The following is a 23,043-nucleotide window of genomic DNA, read 5'->3' as shown; positions in this document are numbered from 1 at the left end:
GTTTTGTTGAAGCTTTTAATGGGCTCTAATTTTGTGTGTTGTGCCAAACACAGGATAGCAGTGCTGTAGAAAAGAATCCTCTGATGAGAAATGACCCCATTCCCAAACTCTCAGGTAATGGAGGTAGAAAGTCCCTCAAGTTAAAAAGCAAGAATCTTCCTAAAAGAGTCTTCATTCTGGGGATTACCCTGCGTTCACGCACAACTCTTCCAAAGCTCCCTTCCAGTCAGATGTGTTGTTCATTTGCAAACACAGACCCTGGCAGTCTGCTTAGGCTACCATAAGAACGGGGCCGTGGGTAGGTCTGTGGGCTCCAACACTCCACAGCCTGAACGTAACCAGCTGTTCTGCCTCTCACAGCTGTGCCAGCTGTAAGGATTCTGAACGTTAGCTTCTGGATCTGGCAAAAGGGAATTGGTAACAGTAGTGTTTATCCATTTTGTAGGGAATCAACAAGATCCTGCATGCGACACATTTACATGTTGCCTGACACGCCATGAGGCACACATTGTCTCTGCAAACCCCGCCTATAGTTCAAGTCCTCCCTCATTTTCTACCTCTTCCTTATACTTCAGCCATCATGAACTCCCTTATTCAGAACTCCGAGTTGCCATGATGTAATTCCACACGTAGCTGCATGTTTATATAGAGAAGAATTGGCTTCTGTAGCTCAGACTTGTTTTATGTCTCTTTATTTCATTTGTTCACCAAGATGACACATTTTCTGAAAGACCGTTACTGTCCTATTACTGCTTTCAATAAGTCCTCGGAGTACCTATAAGTTAGGCACATAATAAGTGTTTCTCCAAAGTATGTTGTGATTGATTTTTACCTGGCCTCAAAGTAAAGTTGACTTTGTACTTAAGCAGTCAGTGCCCCTTCCGTGTAAGAAGAGACCACATACATTATTTCAGAGAGCAGTCTCCTTAGGTCTTAAAGAACACTACTCCAGCAAGCGGTACTTAAAACCTTCCTTCCCCTGTTATCTTTGCAAGCTTGGGCTCATCATCTATGTTGGAAAGTTATGATAAAGAGAATCAAATTGCAGACTTCAGGTCCCAGACTTAGCATTTGTTCCCACTGTGTCCAAATGATTGAGATTATTAAATGAAAACATTCTCAGAGCCCAGAGAGTAAACTGCACTAGAAAGTAGACTCTCAGACTACAGAAAATGCCAGATGTGGTGGTATGTCATAGTCAGCATTTTTCTGTGATATATTGAAACACATCACAAATTTGCACTGAAAGAAGATGTAAAAACATGACTACAAAATGCCATTAGTCAAGCACCAAATCACAGAGCGTGTAACCTGTGAAGAAGCCGTGACTGAATCTCTTCTCCTGCCCTCACCCACTAACTGCCTCCCCACCCCCACAAGCTGCAGGCCAGTTCCAACGTATTCCGAGCAGAAAGCTGTTGGTTGATTGGAGAGAGATCAACTTTGCTCATTCATTTAATTATTCCTCAAATATTTATGAAGGATTAATGTGCTCGAATCTGAAGATACAAAGTTGAATAATAAACAGATTCTGAGGCAAATCTCCTGCAGCCTTCCAGACTCACAGGCCCAAGCGTGGCTCTACAATTAAGAAATGGATACAGGTCTAACTCATGAACTTGGTGTACAACAACACCAATCTTCTAGGCCTTTACTATCCCACTAATGGGAATAGGGTAGACTCATGCCACACTACATGGGATTGAAAGTTAACTCTGTGTCCTACCATGCTCTGCTTTTCAGTTTCCTTATCTGTAAAATAGGGCTAATAATACCATGTATATACTTGTCTATAAGGGTATTGGAAGGATTAAATGAATGAATATGCAAAGTGCTTACAGGAATGCTTGACACATGGTAAGGACTCAAGTAACGTCAACTACTACCTTTATTATTAACTCTTTCTGGGCCTCTACAATGAAAATAGTGTGAAATATTTAGATAGATGCAGTGAGGGATAAAGAGTTGGCCAAGGCAAATGATGGATATCTTGGACACTGAACCTCTTTAGTTCCTTCATTTTTTGTCTGAGTATTGCACATATTACCTTCTGGCTTTATCTTCTGGGTCTTATGTTTAAAACAGATTTGGGGGGCACCTAGGTGGCTCAGTCTATTGAGCATCTGACTCTTGATTTTGGCTCAGGTCATGATCCCACGGTCGTTGGACTGAACTTTGTGTTCGGTTCACACTAAGCATGGAGCCTGCCTTAGATTCTCCCTCCCCTCCCCCTCTGCCCATCCCCTGTTTATGTATGCACTCTCTCTCTTTACTTTATATATATATATATATATATATATATATATATATATATATATATATATATAAAATCTCCCTACTCAGTAATCCTACTAACAAGTGTACTTTTAGTAGAAAAATCTGTTTTTATGATTTATTTAAATTTTAAAAATGCTTCCTGAATGTCTGGGTGGATTGTCCTGATAGTAAAGAGGGCCATCAGTCAAAGCATCAAGAGTCTGGTGCTCTTTTCCAGCTTATTGGTGACTATACTCAGGATCAGCCCATGCTGATGGCAGTGACCCGTCTGTGTGAGGTGATAGAGTATGACTTCACCAAGAAAATAGAGGCCTTTGGATATGAACTTACCCTGACTACCATCCTGTTCACCAGTAAAACTTACTATCGGAGTAAGGAAGTGATATTTCTCCTTGAGTGCAAGGATAATCTCTGCTTCGTCAGTTGCCTTCTATCTCTCTTGTATTTTCAGTCTACCTTTCCCTTATTTCATAAATGCATTCTTTTCATCTTAATATCAAAACAAAACAAAACAAAAGCCTTCCTTCTCTCAAACTCTGTAAGCTAATATGTGAACTCCCTTTTTCTTCCTGGCATTAGTCTTTTATCTTTTATTTTTGTATGAATTTTTTAAAAGTTTTTTAAATTTATTTTTGAGAGAGAGAGAGCATGTACAAACATGAGCAGGGGAGGGGCAGAGAGAGAGAGGGGGAGGGAGGGAGAGAGAGAATCCCAAGCAGGCTCTGCACTGTCAGCACGAGCCACGTGTCAAACCCACGAACCATGAGATTATGACCTGGGCCAAAATCAAGTCAGATGCTTAACCGACTGAGCCACCCAGATGCCCCATCCCTGGCATTACTCCTTTAAATGAAAAGTTTACACATTAATTTTTTTCCACTTTGTAAAATTTCATTCACTCTACAACCAAATACAATCTAAGCTTTTGTCACCCTTTTTTAGAGAGATTGCCCCTGCTAAGGTCAAAAATGTCCCACTGACAAAATCCAGTGGTCTCCTTCCTTGCCTCTTTCTACTCAACGTTCCTGCTGCACTTGGCATGATTGATTTCCTCATCCACGAAACTCTCTCTTCCTTTAACATCAGTGACTACATACATCTTTTCCTGGTTCTTTGCCAGATTTTCTGACCACTCCTTCTCAGTACTCTTTGTTGAGTCCTCCTTCCCTTCCCCCGACTCCCTCAATGTTCATGTATATGGACGTCCTATTCTTAGTCCTCTTCACTACTCTTTCTACACTTCTGCACTGAGTGATCTTAGTTGGTACTATTACATTCTGATGAATCCCATTCTTACATTTGTAGCCCTGACATATCTTTTTGGCTCAAATTAACATTTTCAATTGCAGGTTAGACATGTCTGCATGGATTTGTAGTGGTCATCTCAAACACGTGCCCAAAGCTGAGCTTATTATCTTCCTCCCTCAGCATCTTCTTCCCCTTATATCTCCTCTTTGGGTAAACAAAATCACCAACTGCTCATTGCCTGAACTGGAACCTTGCATCAAACACTACTCTTTCTGTTGTACCCTCCACATCTTGTCTAATGCAATTTGGCCTTAAATTTATCTTGTTAATCTGGCTCCTGCTCTCTAATCCCATTGCCACTGTCTAAGCCTAAAGCTTCACTATTTCTCTCTTGTGGGTGATTGTCATGGCACCCTGATTCTCCACCATTCTAGCATATCATTTGAAAGGTATTTTGAGTTATCTTCCTAGAAACCACATTTAGTTATGCCCCTTCTCTACTTAAAAACCTTCATTGCCTTCCTGTTACCTATGGTTAAATTTCAACGTGTTAATAATCTCCTTAACACTCTGGCCCTAACTTTATTTTCTAGCCTTATCTTCTATGACTCACCTCCTTTTACTTCCTCTAGGTACACTCATCTTTTGTTATCCCCCAAGGTAGCTGTTTTCTCCCCAGACATAGAGACTTCCCTAACTGAAATTCTCTTTTTCATTCATAGAGTACCTACTCATCTTATAAGACCCAACTCAAACAATCACCTCTTTTATGGAGCCTAGAGCTACTTTTTGTTTCTCCTCTGTAGTTTGACCTCTAGCATATAAAGGGCTCTCCAAAGAAATATAAAGATCATCATTAGTAGTAAGTGCCTAAGTTGGGCTTCTCAGGCCTATGAAAAGTTTTTGTCCGCTGCCTCATAATCTGGGAGAATCCTATACCTTGAAAGCCACTCTTCTATTTTGGATGAAGCTGGAAGATGAGGCTCAAAAGGAGAATTTTAGAGGAGAATCAATCACAGGCTCACTGGTTTGGAAGGGGTTAAGGGCTATAACCATGAAGGGAATCTGATATTGCTTTAGCAGTTGGAACTTACTGGTAATTCAGGTATAACCAGTATTCACAATGAGTATCATTTGGGCACGTTGGTTTTATTTACTAAACACTGCAGGCACTGAGTAGGAAAGTTGCCTCAGGCCAGTGAATCCTATTTGGGTACGTTTGCTGCTGCGATACATCCCTGTGCAGAACTGGGCATGGAAAATACAGCTTTTTATACATAGAATGTTAGCCCTGGAATAGTGGTAAAGTAGAAGGAGGTGGGATAGGAAAGTTGGAGGTTAGAATGCTGGTAAATTAACAATTTCCCTTTTAATTCTCCTCTACTTGGTGCCTAGCACAGTGCCATATGCACAACAAATATTTGATATGTATCTATATGTGAATGAATCTCCTCACTCAACATTGAACATTTATTAAGCTCCTACAAAGAGCACAAAAATCTGGGAGTTCAAAGCTAAATTAGACTCACCCTGTAATAGAAAGGGGGGCAGTTATATTAAAAATACATTCAATGAAGGATTGCAGATCGAGGGTTTTTGTCTTCACTCTTTAAATCATGACCTACATTCTTCTCCATCCTAGGTTTTATGTATCTGGGAAGGTAGTGTTGGCCTAAGTCCTGTCTGACAGCAAAATGACTTTTTCTTCCCCCTAAATAATAAGAATGGTAAACAAAATTCCAGCTGTTTTTGATTCTGAGGAATACATAAGGAGTCAAATGAGATAACACGTGTGGGGAAACTTCATGCATTTTTTAATGTTTATTTTGGAGAGAGACAAAGACAGAGACAGAGTGTGAGCAGGGGAGGGGCAGAGAGAGAGGGTGACACAGAATCCCAAGCAGGCTCCCGGCTCCGAGCTGTCAGCACAGAGCCCGATGCGGGGCTCAAACTCAATGAGATCATGACCTGAGCCGAAGTCGGATGCTCAACCCGCTGAGCCACCCAGGTGCCCCTTGTGCATTTTTAAAGAATCACAAATATTACCAGATAGTAATTTTTTATTTTAATTCAGTTGTTCATGTCCAACTTTGTTTTAGTATAGATTCTAAGAATAAAGCTTTTTTTTTTTCTAGGAATAAGATTGGTATTGTAAGTTTTTCTATCCATTTGATAAATGTTTATTGGCTACCCACCTACTGTCAGATGTTGGAGGTACAGTGGGGAATGACATAAGCCCAATCTCTGGCCTCCTTGAACTAGTTTAGAGGGAAAGAGACAGAGGAGCAGCCAATCACAAGAGACTGGAGGACATGATATTGACGCTGAGGTCTGTAGGATGAGTAGGTATTAGGCGGCTGGAAAGGCAGGCACAGTGTAGGGAAATTAAAGTGGCAAAACACCACAAATAAAAGGTTTGAGGAACAGGAACTAGGGCACTGAGGCTGGAACAGAGTGGGAGGGCATGGCTAGAGATGTGGAATGGTCACATTGAAATGGACAGTATTGATTCTCCCCCAGGTTCCTTGGATCCCATTTATCATTTTCGGCCTCTCACCTCAGTGTGCTTTTGCTTCCAGTAGTCAGAACATGTGGCCTTTCACAGAGGACTGTTCTGGGGCTACTGGAGGTCCTTTTGCCCACATGAAAAGAGATACATAGAAACATCTGGGAAATTTACTCTCTCCACTCACTTACATACACCCTGAGGGCAGTCTTTACTCAATAATTGACAGAGGGGAGTATGAAAAGCCAGCTCTCTTGCCTCTACTCAGGAAAACACTGGGGTACAGCTTACACTGAAGAGTTTCCCCTGAAACTCTGGCGATCAGGTCGAACCCACCTTCTATTGAACTTTGCCTGAGATCACGCCCATACTGGGTTTCTCCTCCGTTCTTTCCTGATTTTCATATCACCCTCTTATATGTCTCTCCTGCTCACTTGTCCTTAGTAAATTACTCGCACACAGGGTCCGCCTCTCAGAAATCTAACCTCAGATAGATGTAGTCAAAAATCTAACCACAAAGATCCTTGTAAGCCATGTGCAGGTGTATAAGGAAGTGATAAGTCCCAGGAGAATTTCTAGAGTCATGAGAGGCCTAGAACATCGAGGATACTAGTATTTTGAGCTCTGTACTCTCTTGGGTGACAGCTCAGCTTGCTTTTCCTGTGCATTCAGATAAAGATATCGCCAATCAGACACCCCAGAGCAGCTGCACTATGAGTTTTCTAAAAAAAGTATAGGAGTTTATTTCTGATCTTAGCTTGCCTTTAGAATCTATTTATTATCCATTCTATATTTCTTTGCCTTCTTTGCACCTGCCACATTACCCCTCAGCAGTAAACAAATTTTTTTCAAAGGTGTCATTCTGCAATTTATACGGCATATTGTGCGATGTCACCGATGGGCACTTTTTGTTAGTACCCTCAACTGTTTTGCTCTATTGCTGAAGCAGATAATTTATTCTGACATTTATATGAATAGTTCGACACTGAGGGATAGCTACTCACTTGAGACTTTACATATGCACAGTTTATTGTGGCACATATTGTTAGCACCTGGTTCCAGATTCTTATAGAATATCTATGTTCTTTTCATGTATAGAGGAATGAGAAAGGTCCCATGACAAAGGACTCATAATTCAATCATGGAAACGTCGTGTGTCGATCTATTTTCACTGAGCTCCACAAACATTCCTTCACCCAAGCTATATTGCTGTTAACTATACATTGACACCTCTTCAAAGAATTCAGTTGGGGTGAGTGGGTGCTATGGAAGACTCTTCACCCAAGGGCCCTATGCAAACCCAGTTTCAAAAGTAGGCAGGAAATAAAAAAATCTGCGTGTAATTATGCTATTTGCAGCGTCTGTTTGACAAGTAGAAATGTGGAATTTTTTCCTTAAGTGTGTTCTCTTGCTGAGGAAATCCTTTTTTTAAGGGGAGTTAGGATATTTGCCCCAAGTCACAAATTCATACACTTTGCTGAAAGCCCAGCATTTTAGAAACTTGGTTGGCATCAGGAGATCTATGGAACAGGAAGCCACCTGCTGGGTTTTAAGTGGGAATATTTGTTCAGAAGATTTGAATAAAGGATGAGCTTAAATGAGGCATATGTGCCCAATAAACAAATATGAATATTGGAAATGTAGGTAGGTGCTTGGGGGAAATAAATGTAACACATATCCCAGACTGTGGGTAATTCCTCCTATTTTTGGAGAGCTGGAGAAAATCAGCCTGATAATATAGGATTCATTTGGTAAGCATTAGGTCAAGTATGCTACTGGTCACAGAGTGGTCACCAACCCCAGAAAATGAAACAGGATATTCCAGAGAAAATAAATACTGAATAGTATAGCAACTTTGCTGATAAGAAGCTATGATCTCAAATTTTAGAGAGAGGAAGCAGAGTGGCATTTTATCTATCAAAACTCCTCCTGAAAAACATGGAAATTTTGGTGCCAGTTTTCCTACTCACAAGACATGGCATTGGGCCTATGTGACACTTCCTTTCAAAGAGCCATGATCTCTTCTTAAATTTTTATATTTTGGGAAGATATTATGTACTTTGTTTTGAAAGCAAATCTCAAAATTCTGGAGAAAATGTTATCTTCTTGTTTGTATTCCCTGACTTCTATAGCTAAGGATTCAGCAAAGCCATCTCCTTGTCCCCTAATGGTCCCTAGTCCCCCTAGTCCCTAGTCCCCTAATGCCACTGTCCACCTCCTAGAAATGGAGAATCAGCAGTGACATCAGAAGCAAATGATAACAAGGAATTTGAGTCAGGCATCAGGCTATATGAAACAAAATTTGAAGACAGAGTAAGCAAACTGTGTATATGCTAAGTAATTTCATTATAGTTAGTCTTCACTCACTTCCTCCTTGAGGTCCAGTATGTCTAAGGCTGCCAACCCTCAATCACCAGAAAAGCTTAAAAATTGGTATTCCGTTATCTGTGGGTCGTACAGTGAAATGTCAGTTACACTGATGCCATCAGTGTAGATACCTTGAAGCAATGTTTCAAATAAAGGACTAGTCTCATACAGAATGTGTAGTTGCTCTGTCATCAATGTATCTTCATCTACTGTATGAAATCAATGGCATGGATCAGAAGTCATTGATTAAATCTAAGGTAGTTTTAATATTTCCTCACTCTCTACTTTGTTCTCATATTTCCCTAAGATCCTGGAGTAAGAAACAGAAAGAAAAAAATCATACTTGGTTATTTGACAAACTCTCTCAGAGAAAGCATGGGAGAATAACTAGTAATAAAGATTATATATATAAGATTATATGTATATAATCTTTATTATATTATATAATAAGATTATGGGGCGCCTGGGTGGCTCAGTCGGTTGAGCGTCCGACTTCAGCTCAGGTCACGATCTCACGTTCCATGAGTTCGAGCCCCGCGTCGGGCTCTGGGCTGATGGCTCAGAGCCTGGAGCCTGCTTCTGGTTCTGTGCCTCCCTCTCTCTCTGCCCCTCCCCCGTTCATGCTCTGTCTCTCTCTGTCTCAAAATAAATAAACATTAAAAAAAATTTAAAAAAAAAGATACACACACACACATATATATTTTTTTCTCAAGACATTTAGTAATTATGTCAAATACATTTCTCCCCACATCCACCTTTATTGAAAACAATTTTCAATAGTTTTTCCTGGGAATTTATATATCTAAGTATGAAACATAATTAATTTTGAGAAGACCCACTTAGAATATATTTTAGTGCTAATAAATGAAGACCTTAATCTTAAACCTACACAAGTTATCTAGGATAAATATTGTATAATTTCAATGTTTTTAAATGTGGGGTTTTTAAGAATGGATTCAAATTTGAAAAATTTCATTTCAAGGACATGATGGGAAAAAAATTCTAAACCACCAGCTGAATGGAAATCGTACAACCATAAAATTTATCCATCTTGGAAAACTGCCTGAAAGAGACAATGGCAATCCAAAAGGAAACTCTTCATACGGGCCTGAAACTTTGTCCTAGCCTGCTGGAGAAATGTCTTTAGTTCAAGGTTAAAGGTCACTTGTTTGGATGTGTATTTGTCATTCAGCATTCAGGAAACATAAAGACTAAAATAGAAGATGATCATCCGATTGAAGTATTTTGCTGTATTGACTAATGTCTTTTCTTTTGTCTTCAATGTTCGTTTTTTCAAAACACCACTGTTTGCTCATTTATTCATGTAAATGAAACAGGAGATAAATAGCCTGCAATAATATTTTAACTTGTAGAGTAATTCTCTTGTGGCATCAGGATGCTCATGTTGACCATGTATCAAAATGAAAGCCAAGTTTACTGAATGCAGGAGCCTTCTCACTCTTATGGATATTATCTATCAGAGCATCATAGGTTTTCCAACATCATCATCATCATCATCTATTTTCATGGCAAAAGATTTCATTTAGATTTATGGAATTTAGGGGCACCTGGGTGGCTCAGTTGGTTAAGCATCCAACTTTGGTTCAGTCATGATCTCATAGTTCATGAGTTCGAGCTCCAACTCGGGCTCTGTGCTGCCAGCATGGAGCCCACTTCAGATTCTCTGTCCCCCTCTCTCTGCCCTTCCCCCTCCCATGTTCATTCTCTTTCTCAAAAATAAATAAATATAAAAAAATTTTTTAAACTATGGATTTTACCAAGACCACATTTCCAAAGTGTATTCTATGAAACACCAGTCCCTCAGAATGTTACTCATTTAAGAAATTCATGATCAAATAAGCATAGGATAAGCCCCTGTGGAAAAAAAAAAGTTTTAAAAACATTTATTTGTGTATTTTTACTTCAGGTTTTCTTGAAACTTTTTAATATGCTAATGACTACTGGGGCTCTCTCAGAGGATGTTTTGTAGACTATCCCATTCTTATTTTACATTTTAAACCTCTTATCTGAGAATATTTCATGGGACTAGTGTTTTGAGAAACATCTTTGGCCAGATGCTGAACTAAAGAAACATGGTGGTACTTTTCCCAGAAGCAGCCTCTGTGCCTGAATTTGCCACCTCCAGAACAAAAGCAAGACAAAATCATAAATGCCTGATTTCTTCAGTAATCCCCTCATAAGTTTCCAGAGTCTTCCCATAGGATAATGGCCATCCTTGAAATATTGGGAGTTAAAATGAGACAGGGGCAACTGCAAAAAATATCTGGACATAATTACTATTTCTCAGCAGAAAGACCTGTTCTCTAGGAAAAGTGGATGTATCCAAGCTCTTCTGTGGGTGAATTAATAATTTATAAAATGACATACCCTAGAGTTTTAATTTAGAATATAAAGGCAAGGATACTATCAAAGTTGGAAGTGACATAGACATCTTGGTCCAAATCCTTTATTTTTGGAGATGACAAAAATGAATCCCAGAAAGGTTAGGTGAAAAAATCAGGTCTCATGAGTCTCTGTTTAGATTTTTTTTCTCTCTTGTGGGATTCCCCCCCTCCCCCTTTATTTGGTAAGGCAATTCCTGGCACGTGGTATCTTGGGGACAATACAAGGAAGGTATTATCCTTCAGATACAGGGGCAAAATTTTCTCATTCTAGCCCTATAAGCTGCAAGGTGTTATGAATTTGTTCAAGTGAATATTTTAAGATCCCATCACTCAGCAGTTCTGAAGAGGTAAGCCTGGAGAAGCGTGGGGCTAGGTATGTGCCCTTTTAACAGGACTCTCAGGTGACCCTGAGGCAGGTGTTCTGAAACTTGTGGTTAGAGAAACACATCTGGTTGGTTGCTCATTTGGTTTAGTACTAAATCGTCAATCCTTTGGCTTCACATACTTTATGCAACATTCAAGTACTAAAACCAGAGTTAACTCAAAGGAAAAAGTAGACTGTAAGAATTCCACTGTGAGCATTGCACATTATATTTATAAATTATTCTGAATCACATCATTTAGCTTGAGTTGCTATAGTGCCGTTTGCCAAATGTGTGTATCATTCAATTTTCAGAGAGTTTGAGGTTCAAAGCTGAATAAACAGACTCCTTGTTTTCTGAATATATTTTGGGGGCATAGAATGCTTTTTGTAGGAGAGAGCCTGATAAAAGAAATCTCAACTGCCTTGTTAGACATGAAGTGGTTCTTAGAAATCAACATCTTGCAGTATTTAAATGTAAATAAATCAGAAAAAGATAGATTATATTATCTTCTCTATACAGTTGGGTTTTAAAAATGAAAGAAAAATTATGTGGTAAAGTGGTTCTGAGGTTTTCCTAAAGTAGCAAAATTGCCGTGATAACTGTGTTTCAGGTGCAGTAATCAAACCAGCCAAGGAGTGGGAAACAGGCCTCACCATTTCCTTGAAACACACACTACTCTACTCCTGGTCTTCACATTCTTCTAACCTCCACCCAATCTTTTCTTTGTCTACCACTCTTCGGCTCTATGCAGGACACAAGAGCATGGCTGGAAAGAAAGTGTCTCAGAAATGCCGCCCCAAAGAGACTCGGCATTAAGTCTTATGCTCAAATCTAAGCCCGCAACACATCCCGGTATGAGGAGCCTGTAAGGGATGACCATGGGGCAAAGCACAACAATATAGTATTGGCAAACATATAAACATATTAGATAGACGGGAAGCCATATTGATTATATTCATATACTCCACAGAAAGTTTTCTCTCTCCGCCCCCCTCTCGGCCCCCCCTGCCCCCCTCTCGGCCCCCCCGCCCCCGTGCACGCGCGAGCCGTGCACACACACACGCACAATGTGCCTCTTTCAGTTGTCAGTTTAGGAGACAGAACTATCAGTATATATTATCTTCCTCTCTCTTCTGTGCTTTTAGAGGTATCATTTACTCTTGGGATAATATATCCAAATGACATCCCTTTCTCACTTCCCTTCTTTCCCAAGACTGATCAGGGCAGACTTTCTGAACTGATTATCAGTTTTGGAGGTATCTGCTCCACCACTGGAAGGTTGAGGGATGACTTTGCTTGCACATTGGCTTTGTGCTGATTATCTTCCATTTCTTTCCAGAGACACTGTCTTCTCTTTTCTGTTCTTCTCTGTACCTTGGGAAGCTGACCTTTCAGGTATGCATCTTTGAGCTCCCTTGCCCTCTAACTTCTAGTTGGATTTGGCCAATGAGAGTCCAATAAGAAAATGGAATACAGGAGGAAAGTAAGATCAGAATATTTATTCTGTAGCTTTCTCCCTGCTAGGACAGCATAGAGTGACTACATTGCTCTACAGATCTCATTAAGTGGCCTGTCTATATAGCCACGTTGTCTAGGTTCTGGTAACTACTCCCTCCCTTGCCTCTTCAGGTCTGTTGTTGATAGTCCCAGAGTACTACAGTCTCCTTTCAGGACTGGTTTTCCAAACCTTCTCAAGCCCCATTGGAGTGTGCCATTTCTTTCCTACAAAGGTCCTGCAGCATTCAGTTTACAAATTATATTCCAGTTTTTAGTAAAGTGAGGACTGACACTTAAAAGTTGGATTTTGGTTTACCATCTTATACTTAGCAAGTAATGTGGCACCTGGCTCAGAGTAATTACTCACTATTTATTATAGGAACAAAGAAATGAACTGTGTGTTTAGACTCCAGTATAAAGATGTAAAACCATTACATGTACTTGCCCCATGACCATACTTGTTTGGCCAGCTAGACTATACTCCAAGAGGGTAACCCAATGGCTTCATTTTTTTTTAATTTTTTTTACATTTATTTATTTTTGAGAGACAGAGTGAGACAAAGTAAGAGTGGGGGAAGGGCAGAGAGAGAGGGAGACACAGGATCAGAAGCAGGCTCCAGGCTCCGAGCTGTCAGCACAGAGCCCAGCACGGGGCTCAAACCCATGGACCGCGAGATCATGACCTGAGCCGAAGTCGGACGCTCAACCGACTGAGCCACCCAGGCGACCCCCAGTGGCTTCATTTTTAAATGTCTTTCTCACTTAAGAATACCACTTAGAGACCTATTCCTTTGTGCAGGTCCTTCCTTCAGTGCATTTCATGTGACAAACAATGTCTGCAGTCAGTCACAAGTGTCCAAAGTAGCCCTCTCAAGAAATAAGTCAATGAGCAAATGCTGCATGCCCCAGTCAGGACAGCCTCTTAGGTGTTAACCACAAAGAGTACCCAAAACATTTCCGAAGACCTTGGTGTTATGAGGATTGATCAACTATATTTCCATTTTTAAGACCCTATTCTAAACATGTCTGATCCCACACCATGAAACATATTCAGCACCACCAGGAACAAACTAATGATTATTTTTTCCTCACTCTAAACCTGATAGCCCTAACTGGACACACTTTATTTTTTTTTAATGTTTTTATTTATTTTTGAGACAGAGAGAGGCAGAGCATGAGCCGGGGAGGGGCAGAGAGAGGGAGGGACACAGAATCCGAAGCAGGCTCCAGGCTCTGAGCTGTCAGCACAGAGCCCGACGCGGGGCTTGAACTCACAGACTGTGACATCATGACCTGAACTGAAGTCGGACGCTCAACCGACTGAGCCACCCAGGTGCCCCTAACTGGACACACTTTAATGTCTAATCATTAAGGACCAAGATACCCTGATATCTATGCTGTTATCTTTTTTTAAAAAATGAAGTCTCGGGTTAACAGCAAAATGGACTGAATTGTCCTTCAAGATGGACAGCAAGCACTATATAATTCAGGATAACATGCTTAGGCTCTTTCAATAATGAAAATTAAGGATATGAAGTTACCCGGAATCAACCAAGGAGCAATACAGTACATTCTCAACAACTAAATTATGGGCTTCCATTTCCAGTGCTCTTAACCTGCCATGTTGTAGAGACCAAATGTTCTCTTTAAAATACTCATTCTAAAATAAGAAATCAATTCTGCATGCTTGTGCAGTGACCCTTGCAACTACAGTAAGTGGACAAGAAAATACATAAGAAATGACAGTCATATATCTCCAGTTAAACCCAGGGTCCTTCTTTCTAGGGCCAAGTAAAGTTGGTTCTTTCTTTTACTTGGTTCTTGTAAAAATGAGTCCAAAAAAATAATCAGGGATGGGATTTGAATGTATAAAGATAATTCCTTCCCACAAATGGCTCCCTCTTTGTTTCATATTTAGGAATGTGAACTAGCCCTTTCAAGTTGGAAATCTTCCCACCAATATAATAAAAGGAGGGCCAACAGACTCATGACATCTATGCTCTGATTAGTGCAGTAGCACTCTAAGGTACTAGAACTTCTCTGACTTTTTTGTGTGTGTCTATTAACAAAAATCAAGTAACAATAAGGCCCCAATAGCCATAAAGGGTTAGCTTTGGCGATACAGCATCAGTGTCAGTTACAAAAGAGAAATGAGGGACTAGTAATAATAATTCAAATTGTTTTCAATAAACATAATAGTTAAAGACAAATCATTCAGATGCATGATCTCATATGATGCTCAGAAGGACTCAAATGAAATGGGCAAAGGCAGAAGAAAACCTGAGGCATGGAGAAGTGAAGACACCTTTTCTCAAAAAGGACATGAATGTGAATTTTCTGGATCCAAGTCTAGGACTCTCTCCACCATACTACTCTGTCACCATGGAAAGGAAAACATATACTTTTCCAGAATCTATTAGAGTGTTGTACATGCCTCCTTCCTGATGTCACCTCAAATCCTGGCAAGCACCTTATAGGCCCATTGTAGCAGCGTAGTATATACAAAAGTGTTGGTTGGTGTCCATATAGTCCAGAAAAGCTAAATTGTGACACAGTCAATGGATTTCAGATGTTCAAAAATCTTGGGGCACCTGGGTGGCTCAGTCGGTTGAGTGACCGACTTCGGCTCAGGTCATGATCTCACAGCTCGTTGAGTTCAAGCCCCGCATCGGGCTCTGTGCTGACAATGTGGAGCCTGGAGCCTACTTCGCATTCTGTGTCTCCCTCTCTGTCTGCCCCTACCCTGCTAGCACTCTGTCTCTCTCAAAAATAAACGTTAATTTTTTTTACAGAATCTTCATCAGCATCATTTCTGAACAAAACTGTCATACGTAAATTTCCCATTGTTATCTGCAGCCTTTCATTTCAGTAATCCCTTTTCCCTTTTATCTCCTATTGTCTTGTTCTAAAATGGCTGTACCCTTTCAGGTGCCTGAAGGCTTCTGCAACTTCCTGCACTCGAGTCACATACTTCTGATACTTGCAAGAATTCTAATCTTTTTCTCAGAATCCACAGTAACATCTGATGCCCCACATCTACCAGGGTGATCAAAGAAACGATCACACTGGGACTGCATTCTCACTAACTGAGAGAATCACCCTTTCCAAATGTCCCTGCTGGACATTTGTGCTCAAGCTACCCCCTACAGGGATTGGTAAGCACATTTGAGCTTGAGCTCCACTTGGCTACATACAATAGAATTTCCAAGGGGAGAAACCTGAACCTCTAATTTTTTGGAAGTGGATCTATTTCTACTTGTATCCGAAACACCTCTTGAGCTGATAACTCCTTAGAAAATGAAGGAAACCATATTGCATGCAAATGTAGGTTTTAATGTCACACATCACACTTTCAAATTTAGGTCTCCCAGACTTAGAAAAAAATTAGTGTGCATGGCATGCACAAAGAAGTGGAGTGAATAATTATCTCCTGGCATTATCTATCCCAGATCTTCTTCCAAAATGAATGCTATAGTGAAATGTTATTTATTTACATTGGGATGCAACTTAGGATATATCTCTAAGTTAATTTTATTTTCAAAGAAAATTTCATTAAAATAGATAAAAGCTTTGTTTCAAAGAGACAGAATCGGAACTAATGCATTTTGCCCAGGCTTGAGCATTTCATTTGGATTCCTTAAAAGCTTAATGTTTAAAGTGGCATTTTCAAGATACAATAATACTGACAAAGGAATATCTGATAGGATGATGGAATAACACCATGATAAATCAACTGACAATGAGACAAATCACCCAAGTGGGGAAAGTGGCCCCTCTGTTGACATAGAATCAATATTTACCATGGTTTCAGAACCAGGTAATTGTGAATGAATATAGCTTGTGTTTTCATCTGAACTGAAGATTTTGAAAATTTATGTTTTGACAAGATCTGACCCAGGTCTCTATGGATCTTATAGTTGGAATGCAATTGGCAACACTGACTCATGACTTTGTTTATACACTTGTGCTTCAACACATCAGAAAAGCTATTTCCCCCCATAGTTTCTAAGAATGGCTCTCAATTATAGAGCCTAAGTCTGATTCATTTCTGGTCCCCTTTTCTAGCTTACGTCCATTTTCCTTCTTGTATATATGCCCATTATGACATCTTTCAGAGCCCATCAAGGATATGGAATAGACATGAAATATTTTATTGACTTAAAAGCATGCAGGAAAAATTCCATCCAATAAGAAAAATTATGCATATGCATTTCCTTTTCCCTTGCCAATGTATGGCAGCAAGGAAAACAGAGAAGAGCTAATATTTAATAGGACATCTAGAAAACCATTCCCTTTACCTCAAAAACCCATATTTTGCTCTTGTTTTTATTTTTATGGTCAAATCTTGCCCTTCTGTCATCTTATTAATTACTATTATTGTTGTTTTCAACATCATGTTCATCACCATGTTTATTGTTATCATAGCCAATTTATTTTTTAGCATTTACAGGGTGCCTGTCACTATTCTAGATACAGTCACATTTCCTAATTACCCTTCATTTCTACCTACTATAGAACATTTCTCATTCGTACATTGCTAATCAACTACAGTAAGTTACAGTAAGTACTATAATGTTCTTCCTAGCCTCCTCATTTAACAAGTTCCCTATTATCTCTTTATGTCTTTCTCCTCAGCTCAGCTAAGATCATCTTTACTAGCCATTGTGACCCCTGGTTGGTCCCTCAAAAGTTTCCACCCTCAACTTCTACTACATCTAATTGTAAGCACTAATCTTCATAATTGATCTATATTTTCCTTTCTTTATCAGTCCTTATTTTCTCATTCTGGAGAAAAGGATGACTTCTTTTCCCTATGCGATGTGTGTGTGTGTGTGTGTGTGTGTGTGTGTGTGTGTGTTGTATATAGTACATTCTTGCCCTCTCAGATGCATTGTGGGGTGGGTTGATAAAACATAAATATGCAAAGAACCATATTAGACATATAAAGTTTCATGGGAACACAAGGAGTGAAAATTATTTTAGTCTAAAATAATGGGGAATGTTTTATATCCAGGAAGAGCCAAGATTCTCAGAGTAAAGAGAATTGTGGGAGCTGTTAGGTAATTAATCTGATATAAATGGTTCATGTAAATAAAATTTATGAAAGAGGATCAGGCTTCCTTGAGGTGAAGAGTTAAAGGGAGAGGGAGGCAAAACTCCATGAAGTCCATTAATGTTAAGAGTCTTAAAGGATATCTACCCCATTTCCCTTTTATAAGTCTTTAAAACATCCTGTGCTCAGGTCTTTAAGTAGTGGAAAGATCTCAAAAACATGGCCATGATTTGCTATACTTGATATTCTCTCCATTTATTTATCCTTGAGAATCATGAGAAATATCATTTCCAAAGAGTAACATCCCCAGAAGGACTAGAAAAAAAGCTGTGTGAAAGTGATTGCTCATTCTATATGGTCATTTGAAGTAGCAATGGCAACATGGGCATTTGTTTTATTACTCTCTTCACTTCTCTCCCCTTTTGGAAAGTTACTTTTAGAAAATAATGAATAAGTGCTGCTATTAACATGATGCTCATAAACTTGAAACAATTTTCTATCTCTGGACCTTCTCTATGAACCTTTTCATGAGTAGCTTAATAGGAAATCATGTTTTCATTTGTTGGAATCCTGTAGCATTTTATCTGTACTTCCTAATGTTACTTAACTATTAACTCCTTAACTATTTCTGTCTAATATTATATACTCTTGTATTTAACTATTCATGTAACATCTGCTCTCCCCTCTAAAATTTTTGACAGTAGCTCCCAAACCTGTTTCATCTCTCAACTTTTCAAAGCATGCAGTAGTTAATATTTCCCATATAGTTCAGACTCAAAAGTTATTGAATGACTAAATGAATAAATTTATGAATGAGCAGTCCCATTGAAAGCTCATTCTCAAGTTGTTACTCAGAGGATTTTATTTCAAATATTGACTTGCAAAGCAATGACCACAAAATTAGTATGAAATGGGATGAGCATGAAAATTGTTTTTAGCAGAATCAAGCTTTGAACTTAGTTCTGTTTTTGCTTTTGGAAATACTCTAAAAATCAGAAACATTTGTTTTGTCAAAATTCTGACATCTGTTTATGAAATGTGCACTCAGCTGGGTATATTCAGAGGTGTAGCATTTAAAGAAGAAATGATTTAGAATTTAGTTTTCATGCTCATATTTGCCAATAATAAAATTAATCAAAACTCAAGGAAAGCAATCTAATTAAACTGCTAATAAGCAAAATGAAAACAATGCATGAATATTATAAGATTCTTCTTTTATAAAATATAAACACTCCACAATGCATTATGTTAAATTACAAGATAAAATTCAATTGTCATTTAAAGGGAAGGGAAACAAAAATAATATAAAAACAGGGAGGGGGACAAAACACAAGAGACTCTTAAAATATGTATTTGAAAGTTAAAGCATCAGGAATAATTCATTTATTATAACTGGTTCTTATTTAGAATAAAAATAAACAGATAAGAAGTAATTTCTACAGATGATTAATTACATGTTTACAATGTTAAACAAATAAAAACATCAAACTTTTTGTTTCTAATTAAGCAAAGAAAGGATCCACCATCTTTGACATGTGCACTTTACGATTCTATGATTTTTGTTAATTTCAGATAAACAATTTCAAATAAACAGTTAAAATGTTTAAACAAGAGGAAACCAAAAATTTCTGATGTATTCAATTAGAGCCTCTTGTTACAATGTTGAAAAATGAGAGAGGCCTGACAGTGTGTAAAATGGCATGTTTTATACTGAGATTTAAATTTCACTTTGGGAGTAGGTATTCAAAATAAAAACCAAAGATCCTGAACAATCCTTGAATCTTGTATGAATCCTGGTAGACACTCATACAAGTCAAATCCATCATTTGCTCTTGTATTCATTTCCACTCACACTCCCACTTAAAATAGGGAATGTAGCAATAATCTCTGACATTAGTTTTCTTTGTGGAATGGAATAAAAATGAGGGAAGTTTTCAAAGGTGGCAAACAACCTGTAAAATTTAAGGTATTAAATGTTGGCTAGGTCAAAAGAATGCCAAAGAGAAATGACTACTATACTTGTTTCCATTTTATAATAAAAAGTCCTTAATACTTATTTCATATTATTCAAACATCTAGATTTCCCACAGGCTTAACATAAATTTAAATGGAACCTACCTTTAAAATTGGGCCTGATTCTTGCATCATATCCTGATGTCCTTCCCATTAATTTGTCCAAGAAATCTGAAGGCGATAGGGTCTGTGAAGGTTGTTTTCCAGACCTGGAGTCATGGTCTTTGCAGAAAGCCGTCCTAAACACATCATTAATTTGTTTTAGCAACAATTCCACTACCATCGCCTGAGAACTAATGCTCACAGAATGTTTGACATCATGTTTTGTTAATGTATTCGATATGTTTGTAAGAAGAAAAAGAGAATTATAGACTCTTTGGTCAGCTTCTGAACTTGTACATTCTGTAAAGTTAACTTTAAATGATGAGAGTTATAAATCCTGACTCCTATCTCCCAGATGTCCAAACTGTAGCTATAAAGATGTTTAAGATGATATAACATGCATAGCTTATGTTGTAGATTTCATGGACATATATTAAAGCTATTTCTTTCTAGAGTCATCAGAGAAATAAAGATGATGATAATGAAATGAAGATGGTAATTTATAAAATGTGATTGTCTTAAAATCATTCCATGACTTTCAAACAATTCTTCCAGCATTTCAGCCCTTAATATAAGTCTTCTACTTTTTATTAGAAGTATATAATAATATGAGTAGAACAAAGTAAACAGTGAACTAATTATTCCGTTGCTTATTTTCTCACCTGCTGGATTCTATTCCAGCTATCAACTACTAATAATTTTCTATGCATTGTCTAAAAGAAAAGCTTCACTTGGACATTTATCTTCATTCTAAAATAGGTCAACAATAAGTGTGTCTGTAATTCTATTATTTTATCAGGTGTTATTTATATATTAGTGTTTAAATTGTTGACTCTCCAGTAAAGTATTCATGAAAAAGAACTTCTAAATCATTTTGTCTTCTGCATTATCAAAAACACTAAATGTTGATTGGAAAATTTCTCATGTTTTTAATTTCCTTAAAGGGCTTATAAAAAGAACCTATTTGGTTCGTAGTGAAATGAATTCTTTCACATTACATAGTGGCTGACTGAATGTCTATTTCTTCCCTAAAGCATAATATTCTACAAGCTCTGTTTTAATAGTTTAACAAATAATCTAATTAATTCTATCACTGAGAAAACACATTTTTGCCACTTTTTCAAAGAAGTAGTATTAAATACAAAGTATTAAATGCAAGGAGGATTTAAACATTTGGCAGGAGTTAAAATTGATAGAGTCATCTAAAAATACTCACATTCCCATATGCAGATTCATCTGATTAATCAAATATTATTTGATTACGATGGTGATAGTGGTGGTAATGAAGGTGATGATGATGATGATGATGGTGATGATGATGATTCTAATGAAACCCAGCATACAATTTTTCTTAATCATAGTAGGTGTGAACCTGAAAGGAACATAGTGGGTTTTCCCAGTACTCATAGAATTATCACTATATGTTCCATTTCTCTTGGTTCTGTGAAAAAATACCATAAAATTCGGTGAAAATAAATGAAGACTCCTACACTTTGTTGTATGAACATCTCTAATCTCTACGCTGTCTTAGAACCTCTGCCATTAGGATGGCTCTTTCACTTACTGATAATTATCTGATATTTTGAAGTATCAATTGATTTGGTAATTTATAAATTAGGTAGAAAATGCAAGCATGCAAATAATAATTTCCCACTTGTTTTAATTATGCATAGTCCGTTTCTCATGTATAGATAAATACAAAGATTTGATACTAATTAAATTTTGGTAGGCATTCAACTTCCAAATATACCAAACAGTGGAATATAGTGGTAAAATGAGATTTTAAATATTTTTGATGTTTCAAGAAATTTCCTGAATTGTAGTGCTCGTAGTATGCATCTAGTTGCTGAAATACAAGTTTCAAGTTGACTAAGAATTAGGGTTCTTTTATATTTTATATAAAATGAGCATACTCCTGGCAAATTAATCCAATCACTTCCACCACATGAAAAGCATTGCATCCAATAATCATTTTAAATGACTTTAAGAAGAATTTGACAGCAAAAAAAAAACCATTATTATATAGAAATGTAAAGAGCATGCAACTCATTAGACTGCCTTAATATCACATTGGCTGTGAAAACATGTTGAAATGCATAGAGTGGGGTTATGCATCATAAAACTTGCCTTTGTGAAAATTTACTACCCTCCCCCCATAATTACGCCTTTTAAAAGAACAAAAGAAATCTAATTCTCCTCTATAAAATTAAAATAATATGGTCCAGGGCATAGAAAAATAGATAAAAATTGTATGACACATTCTCTTTAAAACAGTTTTCATGGGGAAAATATCAGCATGCAAAGTCGTTTTACCTACCTGAAGTGGTTTGTCTCTAAGAAAAATGCAAACAAGGCTGTCAAAATGTTCACTAGCTGCCGGTTCATTCCTGTTTCTGTGATGCTTGTGGAAAATATTCCCGAAAAGATTCCAGAAAGAAGCTAGGACAAAGTATCTATTTATTGTCCAGATTTGAAATCTGGCAGGAATCTAGTTTCCTTGGAAATCAAAAAGAGATTTGGGCTTGTACAGTTTGCTGAGGAAAAACAAAAAGTGCCAGTCCTAGGCATCATGGTCAGGTCAAATCGGGGCTCAGGACCATCAGTTAACCAAGGAAAGACAAAGCCTTAGAACTGATGGATTCCCCAGCTGCTTTTCCGAATGATAAAAATGCCGCTACCTTAATCGCATCACCATGCAAAGGGGGCTGGTGACAATGCCATGCTGGAAGTCGGGTTGCTGTGGCTTTTGTTTTATGTCCTTTCTGTTTAGCAAATCTCTTTTCTCTAGAAAATGTTCTCTTTTTAAAAGAAGTTGTAAATGAGAGAGAAGAAAGGACTCTGCACGCTGGAATGGGCAGGGGGAAGAGAGCAAAATTGCTGAGATCCTGTGCTGGAATGAGAGCTACAGAAAGAGACGGAGACGTGATCTTACCCAGCCTATAAATTTCAGCACTCGGACAGCTCCTAGCTCTGAAGTGCGCATGTTTCGTTTTTCAGTCGCTTGGGGCGGGGGTCGGGGAGAGCATTCAAGAGGGGACAAGCCAGATGTTCAAAGGCAAAGAGTGAGTCGCTGTTCAGCGAAAGGGTGCTAAGGGGGGGGGGGTGCGACGACAATCGGGCGGACAGAGGTCAGGGTAGACGGGGATGGTGAAGGAGGTTAGGGTCTGACCCCTGGAAATGCGAGTCTGTAGGTGGGTGGGTGGGACGGGA

At 38.4% G+C, this 23,043-nt stretch overlaps 1 protein-coding gene across 2 annotated transcripts in view; it reads right to left on the bottom strand.

The window, feature by feature from the left end:
• The window catches only part of GLRA2 (glycine receptor alpha 2), a 171,049-nt gene extending 148,278 nt beyond the window's left edge, over positions 1–22,771 (bottom strand). For both annotated transcript variants that reach the window (XM_015067836.3, XM_015067837.3), the window contains exons 1-2: positions 22,151–22,771; positions 19,837–19,970 (exon numbers count right to left, since the gene is read on the bottom strand). In XM_015067836.3, coding sequence (XP_014923322.2) covers positions 19,837–19,970; positions 22,151–22,218 — 202 coding nt within the window. In that variant the 5' untranslated portion in view covers positions 22,219–22,771. The remainder of the gene's footprint in view (positions 1–19,836; positions 19,971–22,150) is intronic.
• Between the last annotated feature and the right edge of the window lie 272 nt (positions 22,772–23,043).

The sequence above is a fragment of the Acinonyx jubatus genome, chromosome X (assembly GCF_027475565.1).
Source record: "Acinonyx jubatus isolate Ajub_Pintada_27869175 chromosome X, VMU_Ajub_asm_v1.0, whole genome shotgun sequence".
Classification (NCBI taxonomy): Eukaryota; Metazoa; Chordata; class Mammalia; order Carnivora; family Felidae; genus Acinonyx; species Acinonyx jubatus.
Note: the sequence above shows the minus strand (reverse complement) of the source record. Positions and strands in the feature narration are given on the sequence as shown.